Source organism: Diabrotica virgifera, chromosome 5 (assembly GCF_917563875.1).
Source record: "Diabrotica virgifera virgifera chromosome 5, PGI_DIABVI_V3a".
Taxonomy (NCBI): Eukaryota; Metazoa; Arthropoda; class Insecta; order Coleoptera; family Chrysomelidae; genus Diabrotica; species Diabrotica virgifera.
The window spans coordinates 149,950,699-149,973,923 of record NC_065447.1 but is presented as its reverse complement, the minus strand read 5'-3'; the positions used below and the strand labels follow the sequence as shown (position 1 = coordinate 149,973,923).

General features: G+C 30.8%; 1 protein-coding gene across 1 annotated transcript in view; it reads left to right on the top strand.

Moving 5' to 3' along the window:
- Window positions 1-23,225, top strand: part of LOC126885494 (NFX1-type zinc finger-containing protein 1-like) — a gene marked incomplete at its 3' end in the record, with an annotated part of 372,388 nt that overhangs the window by 265,137 nt on the left and 84,026 nt on the right. Inside the window, 3 exon segments of the mRNA XM_050652072.1 lie at window positions 6,307-6,535; window positions 11,297-11,888; window positions 14,170-14,377. Coding sequence (XP_050508029.1) covers window positions 6,307-6,535; window positions 11,297-11,888; window positions 14,170-14,377 — 1,029 coding nt within the window.

The window sequence follows — 23,225 nt, the reverse complement described above, 5'->3', positions numbered from 1 at the left end:
ATATATATATATAATAGGGGTCGTTTTTTTGTTTTCATCCCTTCATTAGGGGGTGAATTACTTAAAAAAATATCGTTATCGAATAATATGTGTTTCATTCAGAATGTCCAATCTTTGAGTTGTGGATTCTAGACCTCAAAATATTAGGATTTAACCCAAATCACTTAAATAAAATGTGGCCCCTTACAGAGTTACAGGGTGTTTTATTTAAAAATTTAAAAATTTTTTTGCTCAGTGGTTTAAAGCTTTTCTACGTATCCTTTTCATACTTTGCACAAAGTGTAGGTACTGTAAACCCTATAAAATTATGTTAAACAAACGTTTCTGGCTGTTACCAGAGGCGTACGACAGGGGACAGTGAATGGTCGACCCTTCCCAAATTCTACGCCACTGCCGGAAATGCCATTTTAGAGCCATTTTTTTCTATTCTCCAATATTCTCTATGTAAATAACGTACACTTCATTTGCAACGATAAAGTCATTAGTTTTCGAGATATTTGAAGTTAAACATGTAACGGCACAGATATTTGAATAATGTATTGTGCCGCTTAATTTTAAACTACAAATATCTCTAAAATCAATGATTTTATCGTTAAGACTGAAGAGTATATTATTCATTCATAATGATAAAATCATAAGTTTTCGAGATATTTAAAATTAAAAATTCAGCAGCACAATGCATTAATCAAAATATTTGTGCCGTTACTTGTTTAAGTTCAAATATCTCGAAAACTAATGATTTTATCGTTAGGAGTGAGGAGTATGTTATTTACATAGAGAGTATTAATATTCTCTATTGAGGAATAACACTACTTCATCAAAACTAAAATCTCTTTTCGTAACCCTAACAAATAACATGTGTTTGACATACATGTAAACAATACGTACGAGTGCAATTATTAATTCAGACCAATGTACTCAGTTGCGCACCTTTGCGCAGTTTGTCTTATATATTTTTTTATTCCTTACATTATAATCTTTCATTTAGTGAAGGATTTAATGTGGCACAAGATGGTACAATAAACGTAATACGCTGACAAACATTAATTTTATCAAAAATTGTATAGGTTTTGAGACAGCCGATTATATCAAAATCAAAATCACCTTTCCGTGAAGCTAACTATGCTATTTTAATCGTTAAAGTATGTACTTTTATCTCAAATAATTACTTTTATATTAGCTATCCACATAAATGAAGTAATAATCAAAGTAAAAGGCAGCCTCTGAGGATTTAAATTTGATGTATAAAATTATATTGAATTTTGTATTTTTGGTCATTAATACATCTGGCCCTAACAAACATAAAAAATCAATTTTTGCTGAGAAGTTGCATCATGAGTAGTACAAACAATCCCTTTAATTTCGGCATTCTCAGATTTATTTTTTTTTTGTACTTACGATCAGGTTTCCTTTAATTTTGAACATTGTGCGTCGCGGCTCTTTAAATAGCCCGAGGTACATTACACATATATTTTTTCTTTGAACACTCTTTCCTTTCGCACTACATATAGGAAATAATTTCATCTTAGTGGTATGATAAGACTTGGCCTCCTCACGTATCGCATTCGTCAGTTAAAACACACATTAAAGAGTAAAACCGTCTAGTATCTTTGTTATTAAAGATATCAAAGAAATTAAAAAAACAAAATATTCACAAAATATGAGACTACAAGATATATAGTACCGATGCATAACCACCACTTTACCTTTTCCTCCCTACAGGGTGTCTCAAACTTTTGTTTCGGTTAAAACAGATGTTAAACTACAAAACCGTCTATTTTCTTTAATTCTAAAGATATCCGGTACATTCTAAAAACAAAATGTTCACAAAACATAAGACTACAATACGATTCCAATGTATACTCAGATTTTTACCTCGTCATCCTTACAGGGTGTTTCAAACTTAACGTATAGTCCATTCTTTCACGGTTTTTGCTCTAAATTTTAAAGAACCGCTTGGATTGACATGAAATACTTATAGCTTACATGTCAAAGAAAAAAAGTGATATTGTGCCGATGTGTGCTTTTGCCCTGGGGGTGACTTTCACCCCCCTCTTGTGAGTGAAAAAATATATGTCCAAAATAAGTCCGAAAATGGATAAACTGACTAATTTTAAGTAACTTTTGTTCTATAGAGCTTTTTCGCTAAGTCAACACTTTTCGAGTTATTTGCGAGTGAATATGTTCATTTTTCAACAAAATAACCACTTTTTAGACGGTTTTTCGCAAATAACTCAAAAAGTGAATACTTTGTTGAAAAAAACGTTCTTAGCAAAAATATAGCCTATAAAAATGTAAAAAAATGGTAACCAGAGTTATAGCCAATGAAAAATATATTCATATTCACCAAATTTCAAATAGAATATTTCGACGTGAAATATCAAAAAAATTAAGCCCTTTTTGGGGAAAACCCATTATAACTTTTTTAAAGTGTTTAAAAAAAGATTTATTTCTCTTTTTACAAAAAGTTTCTAGCATTAAATTTAAGTAAGTTACGCTCAAAATAAAGTTGGTCCCTTTTGTTTTTGCAAAAAAAAAAATCGGGAAGGCCACCCCCTAATTAGCAACTTAAATGAAATTAATCGTTACCGCTCCACAAATTATTTTACTTATGTTGTGTTTATATGATCTGTAAGTTTCATCGATTCAAAGTGCTTATTTTTGAAAAAAAAAAATGGTTTCAAAATAAAATTTTTAAAAATTTAAATTTTGAAAAATATGCTTTTTTTCAAAGTAACTTAAAAATTGTTAAAAATCTCGAAACACAAAAAAAGGCAGATTTGCTTTTCTGAATATCATGTATTTTTTTGGTTTTGTCTTAGACAAAAATTGATTAAGATTTGGTGTTTCTAAATTTGCATACATTCGTGATCAGTGACTCGTTCAATCTCTTTTAGCTACAGCCCTTTTAAAAATAAGGACTTTGAACCGATGAAACTTACAGATCTTATAAACAATATATACACGAGTCAAGAAACTTGTGAAGTCGTAACGATTAAGTTCATTTAAGATACTAATTAGGGGGTGAATTGCTCGATTTTTTTACCAAAACCAAAAGGGACTAACTTTATTTTGAGCGTAACTTGTTTAATTTTGATGCTAGAAATTTTTTTTATAAAACAAAAATTAAGCTTTTTTAAACACTTTAAATAAGTTGAAATGAGTTTTCCCCGAAATGTGCTTCATTTTTGGTTATTTCACGTTAAAGTATCCATTTGGAATTTGACGAATATGAACCTATTTTTCATTAGCTATAACGCTGCTTCTACTAGGTGTAGAGACGTGATATATATGTTATAGTCAAAGCCCGAATTTCAGGCACTCCTAGGTTTGACTAGGCAATCCTCAGGTCTGACTGACGGTCTTAGTCAAAGCTCGAAATTAATTAGAGTTTCGGCCTTTGACTAGTCAAACCTAGGAGAGACTAAGTTGGTCAGGCAAAGGTCGAAATTTAATTTTATGAAATCGGGGATTGACTAGTCAAACCCCGATCAGCTATTAAAATGTAATTTATTAGATTAGGTTTAATAAAACGTAATTTTTTAATTTTAATGTTTATTATTTCTATATTGTCGTAATTATTGGTGGTTATCCTCACATGTTGAGGCATTATGGCATTTAGAGTTGCACAATACGTTAGACCTTTTACATAATTTTGAAGAGAATTTCTTATTGCAGTAACATTTTATAGAACCTTGTCCTCCAAATTTAGAATCTTTTGTACTAATTTCTCTTAGAGACGGCTTATCGTCTGGAACATGTACCAATTGATTACAAATTATGCACGTATGTGAGTGCGAGCTTTCTTTTTGGCAAATACAACAAACCCCATCTGACGACGCAATCTGAATTGTAAAACGGAAATGGTTTTTGTACACACTTATGACTACTGAATGACAGGGAGAGAAGAGTACTTTTGAAGTGTGTAAAATATTTAATTCCTAGCTCGGCTTATAAAGCCACATTCAGAGCTATGGTCAATAATTTCAAAATATGTATGTGCCACTATGAAGAGAGAGGGATCCCTTGTATGAATGAAAAAGACTTTTTCTTATGCAGTTTTTTATTGATTGAAAAAACATTGTTCGAAGTTTGGAAAAAATCTTGTTGTCAGTGTGTGAACCGTCGACATTTTCCAAACGTACAAATTTTTTTCAATCAATAAAAAACTGCATAAGAAAAGGTCTTTTTCAATCTTACAATCTTACTCCCTGTCATTCAGTAGTCATAAGTGTGTACAAAAACCATTTAAGTTTTTACAATTCAGATTACTTCTTAACTTCTTCAGATGTGGTTTGTTGTACATATTTGTTAAAAGAGAGCTCTGACGCACATACGTGCATAATTTGTAATCAGATTTGTAGTCAGATGTTGTGTGCGCTGACAGCACACTTGGTGCATACTATGAAGGTTTTGAAAGAAAAGTTACATGCGCAGACAGAAAATATTAAAATAAATAAAAGAAAGGCGATTAAAGGTCTTCATGCACAGGCTACTGCTATGAAATAGTTAAGTGAAAAAAAATTTCCTCCAATTTCGATCAGAAAAACGGTAACAATACCTATCCCCAGTTTTTATAGAGCCACAGGAGATGCTCGAAATATTAAGAGTATCATACAAGATAAAACAATTGACGGTTTATATAGAGGTGCTACAAAATACGGAACAGTAAACACACATTTTTCAAGAAATCATATAAGATAATGAAAAGAGAATTTTCTTAATTCCGAAGATGTTACAGACGTTAAGCTGTCTCTAAGAGAAATGAGTACAAAAGATTCTAAATTTGGAAGACAAGGCTTTATAAAATGCTATTGCAATAAGGAATGCTCTTCAAAATCATGCAAGTGTAAAAGGTCTAACGTATTGTGCAACCCTATATGCCATAATGTCTCAACATGTGAGAATAAACACTAATTTTTTTATTTTAATTACGACAATGTAAAAATAATAAACATTAAAATTAAAAAATGACGTTTTATTAAACCTAATCTAACAAATTACGACATTTTAATAGCTGATCGGGGTTTGACTAGTCAAATCCCGATTTCATAAAATTAAATTTCGACCTTTGCCTGACCAACTTAGTCTCTCCTAGGTTTGACTAGTCAAAGGCCGAAACTGTAATTTATTTCGGGCTTTGACTAAGACCGTCAGTCAGACCTGAGGATTGCCTAGTCAAACCTAGGAGTGCCTGAAATTCGGGCTTTGACTATAACATATACACCATTTTTTTAAATTTTTTACAGGCTATATTTTTGATACTAATGTTTTTTCGATAAAATACTTACTATTTGAGTTATTTGCGAAAAACCGTCTAAAAGCGTGGTTATTTTGTTGAAAAAATGAACATATTCACTGCCAAATAACTCGAAAAGTATTGACTTAAGCACATAACGACACAATATCACTTTTTTTCTATTTGGCATACACATGACAAAAATGTCAATCCAAGCGGTTCTTTAAAACTTAGAGGTTTTGCAATATTTTACCGTTAAAGAACGGACTAGTAAGAAAAACATTTCTTTTCCTCCACCCGGTATAAGTACAAAAAGAAGTTTGAGTAAATCTTTGCACAACTGTGTAAATACTAAAGGAATGTCTAAAATAAGAATTAAAAAAAAATACATTTTCTATATTCCTAATTTATGCCTCGCAGTATGTAGGTACATATACCTAATGATGTTGAATAAGCGATTAGGTACGAATATAAAATATAGATAAGCAAAATTATTGGCTAAAACTCTCAAAGTGAATGTGAATATAAAAGAAAATATATAAAATAATGAAGGGTCATTATTCCATATATTTCTGGGCAACTAAGGGCTACAACTAACACTGCCAAGGAGGTAAGGCTACCTGTGGAAATGAAAAGCCATAACGTTATTAAATAAAATGATGTTGAATAAGCGAGTACGTTTATATTCACATTCACTTTGTGAGTTTTAGCCAATAATTTGGCTTATCTAGATTTATATTTGTGCTCGCTTACTCAACATCATAATATTTACTCAATACCTAAACAATATGTTTCCGAAATGATGGATTAGAAGGCGTGGATTAGAATATGAATTATTTAGACTATTTCCTATAGAGAGACACTTAGCACTATGAAAAAAAAAATCCTACCAAGATTAGAAATTGTCGCAGAGATAACAAATTTTGAGCAGTCACACTGTCATATTTCAAATTCAATTCCAAAGTTTAAAATTTGCTTGTATTGAACTAGATGGACTTTTTGCATATTATATATTATTATATCTTTTTCTCCCTTTAAATACATATTATTAACTGATTTATTTTTAGTTTCGATTACAAGAAGCTCAGGTACAAAATTTAGGTCCAGCAGATTATATTAATTTGGAAAATCCGCATTTTATGTCTGCTGATGATAGATGGAAATTGTATTTCCAATGGATTTCCATTTATAAAAGACATTTGCTTAACCAAATAGCTTTACTGAATACTAAGTTCAGAGACGAGTACGCTCTGTATGCAGAAATGCGTGACATAGAAGATACCAACGTTATGAAAGGTAAGACAGTACAATTTTATTTTTCAATTATCAATCCACATTCTCAAAAACTTATCTCATTGGACTAGATAATTATTTTCAGTTAGTAGTTTTCTGCTCATATGTATTAATGTATAAAAATCAACCTGCTTCTGGATTTATTTCCAAAATTGATCATTAACGAAAAAATGAACTTCTTCCAACCTTTACGTGCTCACTGTATAAGCCAACATGGGCGGGTTTTGACATTAGTATTGCAGATTCTATGTATCAGTGCAAATTCCTCTGAACAATAATAATTATTAATGTAATTTGTAACTGTAATATTTGTAATTGAGTTTTTGATTTAAATAAAGTTGTTAAATGACTTAAGAGGATGGGTACGTATTTTCGGCTGCAATGCTATTCAAATGGGGATTCATTTTTTTCGAATCCTGAGAAAACTAACAAGTATTTTTGAAAAATTTAAACGCAGAATGACAGATTACGTTATTGGCGAGGGCCGAAAGTCCCTGAGAACTTCTATAATGTATGGTTCTTTTCATGAGCATTTTTCAGTGCGTCACAAATGATAGAAAAAAAGGTTAGTCCGTGATAAATACACATTTGTGACATTTATTCTAACATGACATTTTAGTTAAATCTGACAGTTGTCACATTTTATTTGAAATTTGGTATAAAAACAAATCAATTTTGTTTATTGCATTTATAAAATGGTATTTTCTTTGATTTGTATAGTCTTATAAATTGTACAGATTAATTTTTTTTATATAGCATATATTAGCACCATCTATTGACAACTAGATTAAATGTTATAAATGTCACCGACGAAATGTAATCAGAGAAGTGCGTTTTTTTCTGTCTCATACAATTTAATGCGTTAGAGAGAAATCGAAAAACTGTGACGCACTGAAAAATGCTCATGAAGAGAACCATATATTTTAATAAGTTACAGGGGTGAAAAACTAAGAGAAAATTTAGTGTGATATTTAATTTAAAATATCGCATTCAAAATAAACTTTTTATTTATTCTAAGGGACTTTCGGCCCTCGGTAATAATATAGTCTTTCATTTTGCGTTTAAATTTTTCAAAAATATTTATTGGTTTTTTCAGGATTCGAAAAAAATGAACGCAATGTCCGTGGTAATATTTCCAAATCTATCTTTGTCATACAACGCACTCAGTCGAATAGAATATTGTCATCATACTGTCAGTCAGACAGTGACAATTTTAAATATTTGACATGGCATCGGGAATATTTTGAGTTGTTGATTAAATAATATTGATATATAGTGTATTTGATAAATAATTGATTTAAGACGTGAACTTAATAAAAAGTTATTTATTGTGTATTATTTGTGGAAGATCCAAGCAGAGAATGCATCAGGATAATTTATTCTGTGATCCAAGTATTTTGTTGTTAAAGATGTTCGAATTTGTAAGCGTTCCATCATAGTAACAATATATTATTAAAAAATCACTTCTTAAACACTTTTTCTCTTTTCTCGACTGAGTATTAGTTTTTGTTGTACATATAAATTATTACAATCACTGAATACATAGTTAGTGAAAAAATTATCAGTAGTAATTGCACAAGAGCTCTAAAATTCTATATTAATTTTAGAGTTCGAGTGCAATTTGTTGCGATTATTTCATGAATAAAACTGTTCAAAACCAAAATTTTATTGTAATTTATTTATGTAAGTACAGATTAGTACAATTAAACACAAAGTTTTTATAAATATTTGACGATTGAAAGTCATCACTTTTATAATTTTTAAAACATTAATTGTCATTAATGTCACTGAATGTATTTTTTCGTAGCACCGAAAGGCATCTGACGTAATATACTTAACGACGGACAATTATCAAAAATTATCGATTTAATTCAGATTTCTGTACCTTTCTATTGGTCAGAATCTCCTATGAATGAAATAATCACATTTATTAACTGAATTAATAATTTGCAATTATAAAAATAACAGTTATCCAAGAACATTGAAAAGCCATCTCTTTAAATTAATGATGACATTTTCAAGTAGAATGACATTCTAGTAATGTTTACATATCCATACCAGTGTGAATTTTACTACACGTAATTTGCCGTGTAAAGACAGAAAAAGTAGGGATACCCGTAAAATATTTGCGAATTATGTACCGATAGCCTTAATCTGTGAACTCACAGAACAACGCAGCAGTATATAGGGTGACGCAGATAAGGGTCTATTAGAAATATCTCGAGAACTAAAGGCAGCAGATTCATGAAAGTGGGAATGAAGGGGTTTTGAAGAGTGATCTATTTAATGAAAATATTTTTATCTATTTTCTACTCCCGGTTATACCGGAAGTTGCTTATAACTTCGTTTTTTTTTTAATGGGACACCCTATATATTTTTATATTTTAGGATTCTCCTCGATATCTTCTTTCTTAAAATATGAGTTTTTGTAACGTTATACTGGGTGGTTTAAAAGATAATTACGTTTATTTTTATTAATTTCGTAGCAAATTTCACACCGTGTAGAATTGTACTAGTTTGACATCAAAAACATGAAATGATATTTTATGATACTTTTAATCGCACCAACAATCTTAACTACGTAGGTATTTGTTAACTCAACCATTATTGGTAATTTTAAGGATCAGTCTAGGGTCTAGATGAATATGTTTTTATTTCCGAAAAATTATTTGCGATTGAATATTTTCACGGCCAACCTAATAAAATTTCACGTATTTTTTGTTGTAATTAATGTTTATCTTGAATCACCAATAACTCACAAATTGAAGCAGTTAGGTATAGGGAGTGCTTAAGAAATAAAAATGTATCATAAATTATCATTTCATTAAAATAGTAAAATACAGGATGTTCTATTTAATAAAATTCAGAAAATACTCATTCCGAGATTCGACTAACCCTGTATACCTACTAAAATTAAACATTTAGCTACACTATAGATATTAATAATTTTTAACAATAGTAGACTGTATTAAAAATCATTCGAACATATGGGCCATTCCACGAACATACGCCTGTTTTGGATTACTTCGACAACGAATATTTTACTGTGCAACATAAGAAGTACGAAGTAAATGGCGCTAATAATTATTCCAATAAACAACAATGTAATTTGCAATTTACTTTCGTTCTTCTTATTTTGCACAGTAAAATATTCGTTGTCGAAGTAATCAAAAACAGGCGTATGTTCGTGGAATGGCCCATAGAGTTTTTCATGTCAAACTATTACAATTCTACAGGGTGTGAAAGTTGCTACGAAATTAATAAAAAAACGTAATTATCTTTTAAACCGCCTTATATAATATTATATATATGGACCGTTCACTCTTGCTAGAGTATAGGTCGCTCAAATACTATGAGCTCTTTTAATCCATTTGACGCGGTGGATTAGTCCGCAGTTTCCTTTAGGTCATCGTTCTTAGGTTGTGATGTTTTTTTGCCTTCTCTACTATCTTCTTCCACTCACTCACATATAATATTACAAAACCTCATATTTTAAGAAAGAAGACATCAAGGAAAATTAAAAATATACAGGGTTTCCGATTAAAAAAAAACGACGTTATAAGTAACTTCCGGTATAACCGGAAGTAGAAAATAGATGAAAATATTTTCATTAAATAGATCACTCTTCAAAACCCATTCATTCTAATTTTCATGATTCTGCTGCCTTGAGTTCTCGAGATATTTCTAATAGGTCCTTTATCTGCCTTACCCTGTATACATACATACGTTACTTTTCGGTACCATTTAAAGAAAATTACGTCGTACCAACAAATACTCAACGCCTGTACAGAATATGCGAAAAATTTAATACTTTCAATATTATAATTATTCGACTTTTTGAAGTTATACTTCTTTACGCGCGATATGAGGGTGAATTTTTATATATTAAAACCTACGATCCCGGCGCATGCGCATTATAACTTTGTTCTGATTGGATGTTCAAATGACATGTCAAAAATTATCCAATATGGCAGCTGTAGCGCAGCTGTGGTTTGGACGGTTGACGGTTTGGTTATGTATGGTTGTTGCGTTTTAAAATTTGTGGGAAGAGAAACAACAAAGGTTAGTTAATAGTTATACTGCCTTTTTAAATAGTTTTCATATTATATTTTTGAAGTTATACTTCAAAATGTTTTAATTTATGTATGTATCAGTCCAGAAAAGGTGTGGAAAGAATATATTAGTGTTTTTAAATATATTTTTCTACAAACGTGTTAAAAATGCAATTTTTAGGACTCCATAGGAGCGTTAAAAATGCTACTTTAAGGCAGTAGTGCTTTAAAATTTTTAAGGCACTGCACTTAAAAGTGAATTGTCAAATTGTGAAACGTCAAAATATTTATATTTCATTTATTAACATTAATATTAATAATACAACTTGCGCAATTTGAAAAAGGTTGTTTAAAAGGTTTTTTATTATAATTTTGTGTCTTTGGATTTGTCTTCCTTGGGCGTAAAATAATAAAACATCTATTTTTATATTTCACTTACGCAGCATGCGGCTTGATGGCCTTGTTGGTAGAGCATTGGACCAGAGATCGAGAAATCGCGAGATTGCGGGTTCAAATCCAGGACGATTCATACTTTTTTCTTTTTTTTTAATATTTGGCATTGTTAAGTTTTGGTTCATTTTTGGTAATTAATGTTAATTTTTTGTATTGTAACTGTTAAGTAGGTATATTTATTTCGTTGAAATTATATTATAATAGAAGTATAACTTCTTACGTGCGTACAAAGTACACACACATTCTTTTTTTATTTTAGAAGCTTTAGTTGTCGGAATGACAACATCGGGAGCAGCTCGTCTTAATGCTTCATTAAAAGCTCTAAGAAGTCCAATAGTCATAGTAGAAGAAGCTGCCGAAGTATTAGAATCCCATATAATAACTGCTGTTACATCGCATTGTCAACATTTGATTTTAATAGGTGATCATCAGCAGTTAAAACCTAGTACAGCTAGCTATCATATAGAAACAAGATATAAATTAAATATAAGCCTTTTCCAAAGAATGGTTGACAATAACGTGGAATGTCATACATTGAATATACAGCATAGAATGAGACCCGAAATTGCCAACTTAATTAGACCTACCATTTACCCAGTTCTACATGATCACGAATCGGTACTTGATCGACCAAGTATTTTAGGAATCGAACATTCCCTATTTTTTATTGATCACGAGCACTCAGAAGATTTATGTTATGATAACAGTAAGAAAAATGTACACGAATCTACATTTTTAATGCAGTTGGCAAAACACTTAGTCTTAAATGGTTATAAGGCGGAGAATATTATTATATTAGCTGCTTATTTGGGACAAATGTTTGAAATGCAACGTGAACGCAGAATTCATAGGTACGTACATATATACATAAATATTGAAATGTTACCATTACATATCTATGGTCTGTTTTTAAACTAAGAGGAGTAATTCAAATTTACCGCGCCGCACAGTGGGGCAAGAGACAACATAAGTTGACATTAAATCATTGTCGATATACTAGCCAATTTTTTTTTCAAATATTATAAGTTGTATCTACATAAATGTATGTACATAAACAAAAACGATGTTTTTTCAATGTTTTCTTCTTTTTCTCAATGTGCCTATCCGTGACGAATGTTTTCAATCATCATGGCAATCTTTATTTTATCTGCAGCAGCGCGGAAAAGCTGCACAGATGTTGTGTTAAAGCAGGTTCCGAAGTTCTTTAACCAGGATGTGCTTCTTCTTCTTGGGCCACGCTTTACAAATATTTTTCCTTGAAGGATGGCTTGTTCAAAAAATGTTTTGCTCAAAATTTTCAAAGCTGCATGTCCGTAGTTACTACCGATATTGATTTAAATGATATTTGAAGTTTAGTCATGTATGTTATTATTTTATGTAGAGTTATTATCTATGTATTATTATTTATATCTCAAAACAATTGTGTTAACATTATTTTTGAAAAATTGCTTAACCAAATTGTCCTTTAAAACCATTTACCGCATATTTATAAGAATAACATAAAATTTTGTAGGTAAAATATTGAAAAACTTAAACTACAGATCATCACCAGAATCATCAGATGTGACGTCAACATCTTGCACATTCGGATATTTGAACATTAAGAGAGATTAGAACACTAATATGCAGTGCTTCCACTGGCAGGTGTTCTAATTTCTTTCTTTTTATGTTTCTTTTGCTTGTGATCAGTGGATCACTACTAATCAACAAAAAGTGGAATACGTCTTAATTTGTTTTGGATCTACTACACTTTCTTGAATTATTATGCTTGAATTATGCAAATAACGAAAAATTAGAATAGAGTGTTATTCAATTTAATTAGGTCAACATAACCTCACAAAAAATAAAATTATCAAAAAAAGAGCAAATACGAGCAAAAAGTTAAAATGACTTTTTAAAGAATAATACTCAAGCTTTCAAAATAAAACAAAATTAAAGTTGGATCAGTCTGGGAACACTAACAAATCACTTGGTTTTTTGAAAAATGCTTATTTTGATATTTTGTACAGGTAATTTTAAACAACATATTATAAGAGACTATATTTACTTAATTATTATATCACATCTGTAATAATATTGTCACTTTCCTGAAGATCAAATATCCGTAGCCAATTTTACTAGTAAATTAACTTTTGACTTGAAATAAGTGGATCAAACGTAAGTCGAATCACGTTATCGCGGCCTACGCATTGTTAACACGGGACCATGTGCCCTTTGCGACGCGTCGCAACTGGTGGAGGGGAATTTAATGGGAAAAAAGTGATGTCAAATCATACGCAGGATTGTGTACTATTTAATTAAAATGAATGCGACAGAAAATACTGCATTTAGTATTTTCATTTTATGCCAACTTTTTAGCTCTCCTGCCCCACTGTGCGCCGTAATGCTTGTTTGTACTTGGTCCAAACTCAGGCAAGTTTACTCCATTGTTTTGAAATTTTGACACTAATGACATTTATGAAATTTTGACAACTGGCATTTCATAGGTTAATTTAGTTATATCGGCGATTTTTGGTGTTTTCTGCGTTATTCCTTTAATTTTTAGATTTTTAGTCTACTTTTATATGTATAAAAAAACACTTGTTTTTAGAACTTTTAGGGACATATTAATATAGTATAATATGTATGGATTACCGTCGAAGGCCGATATGATCAACCAAAAAAGAAGATGTATTTAGTGATTTTTCTAGTGACTTTCTTGGTTGTGAATCTGTCTTTTGAGTTTACTCCTCCTGGTTTAAAAACAAACCATAGTGAATGCGTAAATTGTCTAAGTATAAAATAGTTGTCAGTAATGTCATCTGTGAATTGAAAAGAGTTACAGCCAGCGCGAGAGATGACTATAAAATACATAGGTATAATGCATAGTTTGTGATAACATTTAAAAAATTAACCAAAACATTATTCATCAGCATCATCATGCACAGTTAGTTTTTGTCTCTCCTGTAACATCAGGTATTTTGGACTTGTGCATTTTTCACATTAGGCCGACTATATGGTAGAAAATATTTGATATAATACTTACATAAACTATAGATTAAATATAGAAATACACGATTACACGAACATTTTAAAGTTAACTTGTGTCTAGTTTAGCTTATGCTTACAATTTTGAATATTTTTCTGTTGCAGGAATTTATTAGAGAATGTTAGGATTGCTGTTTTGGATAATTATCAAGGAGAAGAAAGCGATATTGTGCTACTATCATTGGTAAGAAGTAATAAAGAAAACAAAATTGGATTTTTAAAGATAGAAAACAGAGTCTGCGTGGCTTTATCTAGAGCAAGAAATGGATTTTACATAATGGGAAATATGAAACAGTTGCGTGAAAATAGCGAGGTAAATATCTACCTAAACTACATCTAAATTGACGGGCACCTACTAGTTCGCTCCGGCGGTCAAGAAAAGGGTCACAAGTAAATTCGCTCCGGGCATTAAAAATCAAAATGTCTAATAAAACTCTTTTTTATATTTACATTTTTATATATACATTTTTATATACAGAGAGTCTGTAATTTGGAATAAATTCAATATCTCAAATACTGATTGTTTTTTTGAAAAATGCTCAGACCCGTCGATTAGTATTTCAAATTGTCCTTTTTGACATACAATAATAATGTATACAGGGTGTCCCAATTTAGAGATATGACGTCATCGTTGATTTTCTTAAATGGCAACACTGTCATTTTGATAACTTTTTTGATAGGGTGTGTAAAGTTATACACAACTGCAAAATATCAAATTTTTATTCTTTACCGTTTACAAGGTAATAGAAAATAACAAAGTTGTGTCTGTAATTTGGAATAAATTCAATAATTAAAATACTAATTGTTTTCTTTTAAATGCTCAGACCCGTCGATTAGTATTTCAAATTGTCATTTTTGACATACAATAATAATGTATACAGGTTGTCCCAATTTAGAGATATGACATCATCGTTGATTTTCTTAAATAGCAACACTATCATTTTGATAGCTATTTTGATAGGGGGTGTAAAGTTATACACAACTGCAAAATTTCAAATTTTTATTCCCTACCATTTACAAGATAATAAAAAATAACAAAGTTATAAAAAATAAGTAATCAAATAATAATTGAATTTAATTATTTCAATTAAGCAGATACTCATAATGTTGCCCTCAATTATTTTCAAATTGTCAATGGGCAACGTTATGAGCATTTGCTTATTTGAAATAATTAAACTCAATTATTATTTAATTACTTGTTTTTCATAACTTTGTTATTTTTTTATTATCTTGTAAATGGCAGGGGATAAAAATTTGAAATTTTACAGTTGTGTATAACTTTACACACCCTATCAAAATAGCTATCAAAATGACAGTGTTGCCATTTAATAAAATTAATGATGACGTCATATCTCTAAATTGGGACACCCTGTATACATTATTATTGTATGTGAAAAATAACAATTTGAAATATTAATCGACGGGTCTGAGCATTTTTCAAAAAAAAACAATTAGTATTATAATTATTGAATTTATTCCAAATTACAGACATAACTTTGTTATTTTCTATTATCTTGTAAATGGTAGAGAATAAAAATTTGATATTTTGCAGTTGTGTATAACTTTACACCCCCTATCAAAATAGCTATCAAAATGATAGTGTGCTATTTAAGAAAATCAACGATGATGTCATATCTCTAAATTGGGACAACCTGTATACATTATTATTGTATGTCAAAAAGGACAATTTGAAATGCTAATAGACGGATCTGGGCATTTTTCAAAAAAACAATTAGTATTTGAGATATTGAATTTATTCCAAATTACAGACTCTCTCTGTATCCATTTTTATATATACATTTTTATATATTATACATTTTTATGTATACATTTTTATTTTATTTTATATTAGTTCTCCTTTGAGTAACTAGGTTCATTTTCCGTTGGAATTTACCAGCTGAACAGACGGGATCGTGAATTGTAAGTTTTTGAATTCCCTCTTGTCTTCTTCGCTTCAGCACCCATCTGGTTTCCAATTTTTAGAAGCCATGGAGGTTTACCAGGAAAATGGTCCAAAAAGTTTTCAATTAAATATCTTTTAGGAATATTTTTAATATTTTTCAATATTTTTAATATTTCTATTAGGTTGAAAACTTTGACTTAAAATAGATTTAATTTATTTTAAAACTCATTTGAAAACATTAATTTTGGGTATACAGTGATGAGCGTGCTAATAACCGGCAAAATAGCGCAAAAGATGGAAAATGTATTAAGTTGTGAGATAAAAAGAAATGAAACTAGTCGAGCTGGTAAATTTAGCGATATTAACATATAAATTTACATATATTGATTGTTTCCCACCTTTACACCTATCAGAGGAGTATGTCAACTAAATCTGTCACTGTGACAGTGGCAGTTGCTAAAGCCGTCCGATACGTCTAGAGGTGGGAAACAATCAATATAATGTTAATTTTTAGGTTAATATCGCTAAATTTCCCAACTCGACTAGATTCATTTCTTTTTATCTCACAACTTAATACGTTTTCCATCTTTTGTGCTATTTTGCCGGTTATTAGCACGCTCATCACTGCATAAGGCAAAGCAATATATTTTACATCCGTTTTTTTGTTTTTGTCGTCGTAATTCGTAATTATTGTAAATTTTGTGGATCCTTTGCTTTACTATAGGAGTACCGTCGTTAATTGTCAAAAGACCAACTCTGTCTACCTCGTTTACTTATCGCTCCGGACCGGTCTTAACAATGGGCCAAGTCAGATAAATTTAATAATATTTACGACCGCACTAATTGAACTCAACCGTTTACTGCTAAACAAACTTTACATTCATTGGGGCCGACCGACCAGCTTTGTCCCGTCATACAGCTGACCGATTATAATAACTTTTATTTATATTCAATTTAGAATGTGTGTACTGATTTTTAGTCTTAGTAAATGGATTGTTTCTCTACACAATCACAGTAATCAACTGTGAAAAAACCTAGCTCTAGTAAATTCAGAGAGATTTTTCGTCTATTAGTCTAATAATATTTTTCCATTTTAATACCTGAATTTATTTTAGTCTATTTGGTTGGTATAAATATGAATATTTAAGTCTTTTTTGAAAATAAATATATAGGTCTCCTCAGTCTGTTGTACACTTCTTACAGCAGTAATCTAACAATCTAAGTACATGAAAACAGTCCGATTAATATTATTGGCGACAAAAATATACATGATAATGGTAAATTCTGGAAAAATTAAACTGCTGGTGACTTTGCATGCCCCTCTCAGATTTTTGAGCGCCCTAGCTTGTAAATTAGCCACATGTACTCACAAGTGCCTTATACACAAGTGGCTGCTAGTACCATTGCAAATAAGTTTAAATTCAAAGAGAATGTGGGTTGTAAATATAATTTATCAGATTAATACATAATAAAAATTCATCTTCTTTAGCCACTTTCTCACCAATTCTGAACGTAGGCCCCTTTCATATTTCTCCATGCTGTCTTTTCAAACTGCTGTCTCTGTGTTTTTCAAACCTGTTATGTACATTGTACAAGTGCGTATTACCGAAGATTGCCGAATGAAGTGACTCAGTCCATTCGCCAGGGTCCCAGCTGGGAGACGAAAATAGGAAAATACATAACGACGAGAAGAATACTCACAAAACAACGCTTCGATGAACGAACATTTTTAGTTCTTACATTTAAGTTATTATAATTTCGACACCTGATATGAAAAACATTGTAACTCACTTTTGCTTAGTTTACAGGAGAGCGATTTAAAGAAATTTCCAAAACATTTTATTTTTTTACTGGGTCAGCTTTTACATTTTTTGTAATGTTCTTAATCCATATTTTATAACTTTTTCTGAGCTTTTCATTTTTACATATCACATTGTTGTCAACATTACTGGTCCTGATTTAGGTTGAGTTACAATAGCAAATTTTTTCAGAATTTTAGGTGAAAATCATTGTAAGTGGTTCATACAATGATATTTCAACACAGTATATTTCTTTGGTTAGGTGCACATAAATTGTAACTAATCAGTAAATATCCAAATAAAGAGATTATAATTAATTTATTTTATTGGTTTTACTTGAAACGTGATTGTTTTGCTCAGACAAGTAGTATTTAAGAATTTACGTCATACATACTAACAAGAAGTAGGTAAATAAAATAATATCTTTTAGATTTATTTATTATAAAATGAACATTTTCAAATTATAAAACAGTTTATATTCTATTAAAAAATAAACAAAATTAACTTTTATTCAGAGTCATCATCCGAATATTCCGTTTGTTGAGAGTGGGGAAGATTTAAATAAAAACTGCAATATTGCTCTGGTATAGCTTTACCAGAGCACAAAGCAACAAGACCTTTTTATTTTGAAATGGTTATGGGAAGTAACCCATTATATGCTAAAGGAATTGGTACTTCCCATAAATCGTGTATATTTTTATTCCTGGATTTGGTAGCCCTTTTGCTCGATTTTTGTTTGCATTCTAAGTTTATAAACGATAATTGATCAGAAATAAGATTGTACTGAAAACTAATAATATGTGGTTGTTCTTTATATATTTTTACGTATTGTATTTTCAACAAGAAAACTTGGCGTTTATCTATATCTGAATCCCAATTCGGTATTTTCTTTAACATTGATTTAAAGTCCAAGATGTCATTTTGACTTAGTTCTTTCAAATCGTATGGTTTTCCTGTGACTTTAGCACACCCTATCAGTGTATACCACTGTTGTGGTACATAAACAATTTGGTTATTTTTTCTTCGCTCAATAAGGGCATGCATTGAATTACCCTCAGATTGAGAGTGGCCCACCTCAAAAAACGTGTGTGTAATATTAATATTCATGATCTTAGCCGCATAAATATACATTAAAAATATTATTCGATTTCGATTTTGTCCTCCACAACAATCTGAATAAACTCTAAACTCTAATGCTCCACCAGCAACTTTTCTCTTAATAAAATCAAATAGCGCACTACTTATTTCATTAGGCCCCTTTTTACCTGTGGTTTCATCCCATGCATAACAATAGCCTTCCGCAGATCCAAGATCAAAGAAAGTAAAGTTATACACTTTAAACTTTCTTTTATAATAAAACAATGAGACCTCTGATTGGAGCGCAGTTAATATTTTTTGCAAATCAAAGCAGGCAGTTACAACCGTTTCTGTTTTCTTAGAAACCTCTTTATCGCGATTTTTGGCTTCACGTGCAACACATTTATTTGCAATATGTAAAGCATATTCTTTTTCTATTTGGTCTTTCTCTGCTTTAGTGTTATGTAGATTGCAAGTAAGACACATATCTTTTTTCGGTGCAAAAAACCGATATTAAACTCAGTATTGAATATGTTTCTGTACTGACTTTTGGTGGCTGGTTTATCGCATGGGTGATTCTCTAACATCCATTCATTATAATATAGTGAATACAATTTGGGAAAAGTTAAAGACTCATCAAAATACATCTTACTTGTTCTTTGCCTTACGTAATGCACAAATCAAATTTTTAATACTTTTGTCTACAGCATTTGCCCTGTTCTTGTGGCGACCACGCATATCTCCAGGTATACGGCCTCCGCCTTCATTACTATCAATTTTTTTGAATAGTGTAGTTAACCACATATCTGTTATGTTAAAAGTGTCCAAAAATGTTTTTTTACAAACTTGAAGTCGGTGTTCTGCCAACTGTAAATTATATTCATATGTCCAGTGTCTTCTGGACTCTTTTAGCTTTGCAACTTTCCTCTCCTGTCTGAGAACATATCTACATAAATATTCGTTTTGTTGGTCATGATCAGCCATTGCCCAAAAATTAGTAAATAAATTGAGTCTATCATTTTCAGATAATTTCGATTTACATTTTCTGATACATTTATCGTTACATCCAGGTCCCACTTATCTAATTTTCGATAATTTTCCAGTTTTGCCAGTATATTCTTGGCCAGAGTTCCTCAGTTTCTTCTAGACATTCATTTTCCAAACACTAGCATCCCTTTGTCTCTTCCTTCCAAGATTGTTCTTCTTGGGGTATTGTTTTTTCTTAGCAGACGTATCTAATGGTGAACCTGTATCTTCGGTGCATGTAGAAGTTTCCACTGTTGATGTATCTTGAGCGTGCAATCCACTGTGACCATTGATTATCTGACTTTAATCAGTAAAAGTTAGTTCAGCAGTGAATGATATAGGTGTTATTATTTTTGTTTGAAATTCTAAACTAGTATTTTTATGTGAGTTTTTACGATTTGAGGCATGCTTACTATGCTCAGCAGTTAATAATATAGAATTTACCTCCTGACTATATTGACTTACAATGTTGTTCATCGTAATATTTCACTACCTTGCTTTCTTGTATCACAACTTACAATGCAGTTATAAAAACTTACTCAATAAATGTTTCGAGAAAAACATTGTATCCCATGTTACAATGTTTTATTAAAAAATGTTCATCAATAATAAAAAAATTTAATATTGTAACATTGGTTACAATGTTTTTTCCACCCAGTGATCAAAAATTTGCACTTACAATGAGGTTATTTTGTTAAATAACTTTATAATTACATAAGATAGGATAAAAGTTCTTAGACCAAATTGAAGGTTATCGTTTATAGATGCTATTTAAGCCATAGTTGAAAAACATTGTAAGTGGAGATACAATGTTTTTCATATCAGGTGTCGATTTGTTTTAGATCCGTTATAATAAAGTTTACATGAAATTCTTCACCACATCCTCAACCAAAACCACCTATTTGAACGTTCTGGGATTTTCTGAAATCAGCTATTTTAATTGTATATCCCTAATATACATTCTTCTAAGTTTTCCAATTTTGTGGCGTTTATGTATACATGGTGTCCAGAAACTCTACCGACAAATGAAGGCAGGAGATTCCTCAGATAATTTTAAGATAATTTGACCCAATTCACTTAGTCCGAAAATGCTTTTAAGGGAGATAGAGCTCTTTGAAGATGGCGTCTTGGAATTAGTTTTAATAAAAACTTCCAGAACGCTTCTATTTAGAAAAACGAAAATTGGTATGCGTATTAATCTTCCAGAGATAAATCGATTTCATCTATTGCGAATTTCTAGTACACGTCATAGGCGTCCGTTTTGGATAGGGCAGCGATTATTTATCGCATAAAGCCGTCTAGCCAGCCATCCTCCGATAGTTGCAAATAGTAGTTTTGTGCACGTGCTTCATTTGGACGAGGTAATTTATAAAATTTTGGTTATCGCTATTGTTTTAAACAAATGAATCTTTCGGTGTTCATTTCTTTTCTAAATTTAGTTATATTTTGATGTTGCTTAACGATTTTACGATTAGCAAGATATTTTTACAGTTATTTTAATAAATATGCAAAAGTGTGCTACGGGGTATGTTGTAACAAAACGTTGGGGCTTGTTGTAACATATTACAAATTGCGCTGAATCTTACTAAATTTATGATCTACAATATAAAAACGTATTATTTAGTTTAGTAATAGTCCAGAACGACACAACCTAAAAGAAAATCAGAAAGGGCAACTCAAAGCCAGGAAGTGAAGTCTACGAGTTAGGTTCAGCGGAAATTTTAGATAATCAATGTAGCATAAAGCAAGCAAGTAAAACAGCACGGACTGTGTCATGTATCTTTATAACGATATAGAAAAAAGAAAAACATTAAGAGTCTAGTAGTGGGCTGTACTAAACCAGGGATAGTTTTTATAGCCGAAGAAGAAAGTAACTGGCTTCGTATATTCTGAAGTACACCGAAGTATATTTTATATTAATTCCCATGAAGATGCGAAAACTGCCTTACCAATAAGCTGTGAAACTCAGTGCTAAGCAATTTCCTTCTTCTTGGTATCAAAATTATACAGTTGGTCCAGATTGGGTCCAAAATTTTATGAGTAGAAATCTACATTTATATTTAAGAACACCAGAAGCCACCTTATTAAGTCGAGCAACATCTTTCAACAGGACCAACGTTGGTATTTTCTTCGAAATATTCCAAAAAATTCGAATTTTCGTAATGTTACAACCTGCCCCAATAGATGTTACAACTAGCCCCAAGCGCGGGGTAAGTTGTAACAATGCACTTTTTTTGGTAAAATGCTAGTTGATTAAAAAATTACAGTCTTCTTAACTTTTCTTCAGTTCAATTTTATAATTGGGAAAATAGCTGTCAAGCTATATTTGATTTTATGAAAATTGTTACAACTAGCCCCCTGCTCCCCTATTCTAGTACTAAAAGGTACTCTTGCTTTAAGCTGATAGAATACACCGTTTTCTAGAAACATCGATTTGAAAATTTTGCGTCTTTTGAATTAAAAAAGAAATCAAAAAAAGACTATTTAGAAACACTTAGGGCCGGTTGTTCGAACGCTAATCAACAATGATCACTATCAAATATTTAATTACTGTCACCAAAACTGTCAATGTCAACTTTTATTGGGTTGCTGAAAACATAATTGATTAAAATTATGACATTAGTTAATCAATTAACATAACAATTATTAACATAATTTATTAAGTAATTTCATATTATGTTTTCAGCAACCCAAACAAAGTTGACATTGACAGTTGGGGCCAGTAATTAAATATTTGATAATGATCATAGTTGATTAGCGTTCGAACAACCGGCCCTAAAACTGGTACGTTTAATTATATTCCAGAGTTAAATTGATTTCATTAATTGTGAATTTCTAGTGCCGGTCATATGCATCCGTTTTGGGTAGGTCAACGGTTACTTTATCGCATAAATTTTTATTCTTTAATTTTTAAGCATTTTTGACACTAGATTATTAAATTATGGGTATTCTAGCATTAAAAGTTACTCTTGCTTTAAGTCTGTAAAATACACCGTTTTTTTCTCGAATTTTTTTCCATTTTATTTCAAATTCAAGACACTAAAAATTTTCAAATCGATTTTTTTAGAAAACGGTGTGTCCTATCGACTTAATGGAAGAGTACTTTTTATTACTAGAATACCCCACAATTTAATAATAGAGAGTCAAAAATGCTTAAAATTTACAGAAGAAAAAGTTATGCGATAAAATAACCGTTACCCTACCCAAACGGACGCCATTAACAGGTACTAGAAATTCGCAATAGATGAAGTCGATTTATCTCTGGGAGATAAATATTCGTACCAATTTCCGATTTTCTAACTAAAAGCTTTCTGGAGATATTTAAGAAAAACTAATTACAAGACGCCATCGGTTTC